General features: G+C 55.2%; 1 protein-coding gene across 1 annotated transcript; it reads right to left on the bottom strand.

Moving 5' to 3' along the window:
* Nucleotides 1-347: 347 nt before the first annotated feature.
* Nucleotides 348-2,180, bottom strand: LOC109738954 (uncharacterized). Its single transcript, XM_020298042.4, has 3 exons — nucleotides 1,611-2,180; nucleotides 1,107-1,303; nucleotides 348-996 (listed from the first exon to the last, which is right to left on the bottom strand). The coding sequence occupies exons 1-3, from the start codon at nucleotides 2,065-2,067 to the stop codon at nucleotides 628-630; spliced, it is 1,023 nt and encodes a 340-aa protein (XP_020153631.2). The 5' UTR covers nucleotides 2,068-2,180; the 3' UTR covers nucleotides 348-627.
* Between the last annotated feature and the right edge of the window lie 487 nt (nucleotides 2,181-2,667).

Raw genomic sequence — 2,667 nt, 5'->3', positions numbered from 1 at the left:
AGCTCGCTGCCGCCACCTGTCACCTCCGGCGCCAGTCACCGGACGCCATTGGTGCACATCGGGATCCTATTCCACGCCCCAGATCTTCAACGACACGGACACGACCGGTGCGGGTGAATTATGCAGCTCCATTTTAGTCCACCAAGGCTACCGAACCATATCATCATCATCAATCCATCATTATATTTACTGTTGCAGAAATCTTGAACGTCGCCTGTGATTGGCCACGCGTCCTTGTCAGTGATCCACAGGTGAATATTTTGTGAGCTCATGCCTCACCTTCTCCCCCGGCGCGCTAGAGACAAAGACCACCCACTGGCTGCTTTGCCTTTGTGTCAACATAAAGATGGTGCTAATGAGGCCCGTTCCTTGTTTATTTGCATGGCTAAATTAGGCCAGTAAAGTTGGGCCTTGTGATGGTGATAATACAGGATGGTTATGGATGGATCGGTGATGGCATTTCTTAATGCCGTGCCAGCAACACACGCACACTTAGACTGACATACTACTGTTAATGTAGCACGCCACTAGCAAAAGCTCTTTCTTCTTCTTGTTCTTCGTCGTCGTCGTCGTCTACGGAAAGATCTCTTTTCAGCCGTCGCTTCGGTGGGTTGTCTTTTGCTCGCTCTAGGTGACCCTGATGGTTCCGAAAAAAGGCGGCGACGAGCCGGCGGCGGCGCCGGCCTGCTGGTCGGTCTTCCGGGCGGCCGTCGACGAGATCTTTAGCTCCAGGTCAGGCGCCTGCCGAGGAGGATTTGCATGTGACACCAGGCCCAGGGAAGGAGGGAGCTTCGGTGCGCGGCTCGGCGCCGACGACGGCGACGAGCAGCTCGGCATCAGAGTCAGGCACGGCGGTAGCGCGGCGTCCGGCCTCGGCCGGCTGGCGCCCAGGGAAAGAGCTGGGAATGTTAATCCCATCGCGTCTACAGAGCTGGTGACATCGGGTTTCAGCCTGTGACGGCGCTCGGTGGCTCCCCTGTCGCCATTTCTCTCGACCTGAAGCAAACATAGGAAGAGGCCGTACCATGTCAGCTGTTTAGTTATTACTTCTACTACTACGTGCAAGTGCAAGTGCAACGAGGATGACGATGAGGGGTAGCACGTACGACGTCGAAGAGGCTGGACCGCCGCTTCTTCTGCGCGAGGCCGGCCTGCCGGAGGAAGTACTTCTGGGCGTGGCTGGCCACCTGCGTCGGCGTGCGTGTGGTGACGAAGTGCCGGGAGATGCCTCGCCAGTCGCCTTTCCCCAGCTTCTCCAGGCCGGCCAGGAACCTCCGGTGCTCGTCCTCGGTCCATGGAACACCTGCTCACGATCCACTTACAAGTTCAGTACAGTGATATGAACCTAATTTGACATCTTATTTATTAAGGTGAAAAACATGGCACTTAATTCTAGTACTACTCTGAAATAAATGACCAAGTAGCTGCAGGGATGGAAGTTGCTAGTTGCAACCCCGGTCTGAACTAACAAAGTCAGCTGCCATGCTATCCCTCGTCAAGTTGGCTGACAAATTGATGGACAGCAACTAATTGGAGAAGAGGATCCAAACACTCATGCATCTAAGAATCTTCAGCATGGTATACGTAGTTACATACACACACGAACTCACCTTTCTTCCTCTCTTGAGCCCTGCCCATGAGCCCGTCGGAGAGGTACCCGTGGCCCATCTTCTCCGGGCTCTCCTCCACCGAGACGAGCGACGACGACGACGACACGGACGACGACGAGTTGGACGCGGCGACACCCACGGCCGCCGCCGCCGCGTAGTAGGCCGACGCCGATGACGACAGGCACTCCATGCTGAAGCTCTTCTTGAGAGGCGCAGCGCCCACCTGCAGCTGCACCCCGAACAGCCTCAGCCCACCGCCGCCGCTCTCAACGCCTCGGTGCCCGCTGCAGGTCCTCGAGTTGTGGCCATTGTGGCCGCAGCTCGAGCATTTCCTCGCCATGCCGATCGGCGGCGCACAAGCTCGACCGAACGAAGGTAGAAGAAGGAAACAATTCCTCTGGCTCTGGCCCTGGCCCCGAGATAAGACGATGGTGTGGACTGCGGGGAGACGTAGCATCCGGGGCTTAATAGGGGAGAAAGGTGTGGCGGGGGACTAGCGATTTGCTGGGGAGCGCACACCTGTGCCGACGACGGCGACGCATTGGCATCGTCCCCCTTTAAGGTATTGACAATTCAATCAGGCGCCGGGAGCGCTGGCGTATTTAACTGCACCCGGAATCCGGCGGAATCTGCCGAGTCTCTGGATGCCAATAATGCCATCCCCCGTCGCCGTCATGCTGTGTGTGTTGCTCCTGTATGGCTCATATCAGGAATCTTATACCCTCGCGGGCCTCTCCGTGTCTTTTTTCCTGCAATTCCGACATGGTTAACCGATTGGAAAAGTCCTGTGCTAGCCTCTTTAGGTAAAAAAGACTCCTATAATGTTGCACTACTAATGACCACTGAAAGTCACACGAGCAATGTGAAGTGCCGGAAAATATCTACAGATCAATGGATGGATCGGCATGGAAGACGTTTCATTCACCCCCAGATCCATTTCCAAGTTGCGGCAGTAAACAAGATGAGAGAAAGATACTGTTTCGCTACGTCCCTGAGTCGCTTGGAATCTTATATTCTAGTGCACGCAACTATAAGAAAACGAAATAGGAGATTCAGC

Source organism: Aegilops tauschii, chromosome 3 (assembly GCF_002575655.3).
Source record: "Aegilops tauschii subsp. strangulata cultivar AL8/78 chromosome 3, Aet v6.0, whole genome shotgun sequence".
Taxonomy (NCBI): Eukaryota; Viridiplantae; Streptophyta; class Magnoliopsida; order Poales; family Poaceae; genus Aegilops; species Aegilops tauschii.
Note: the sequence above shows the minus strand (reverse complement) of the source record. Positions and strands in the feature narration are given on the sequence as shown.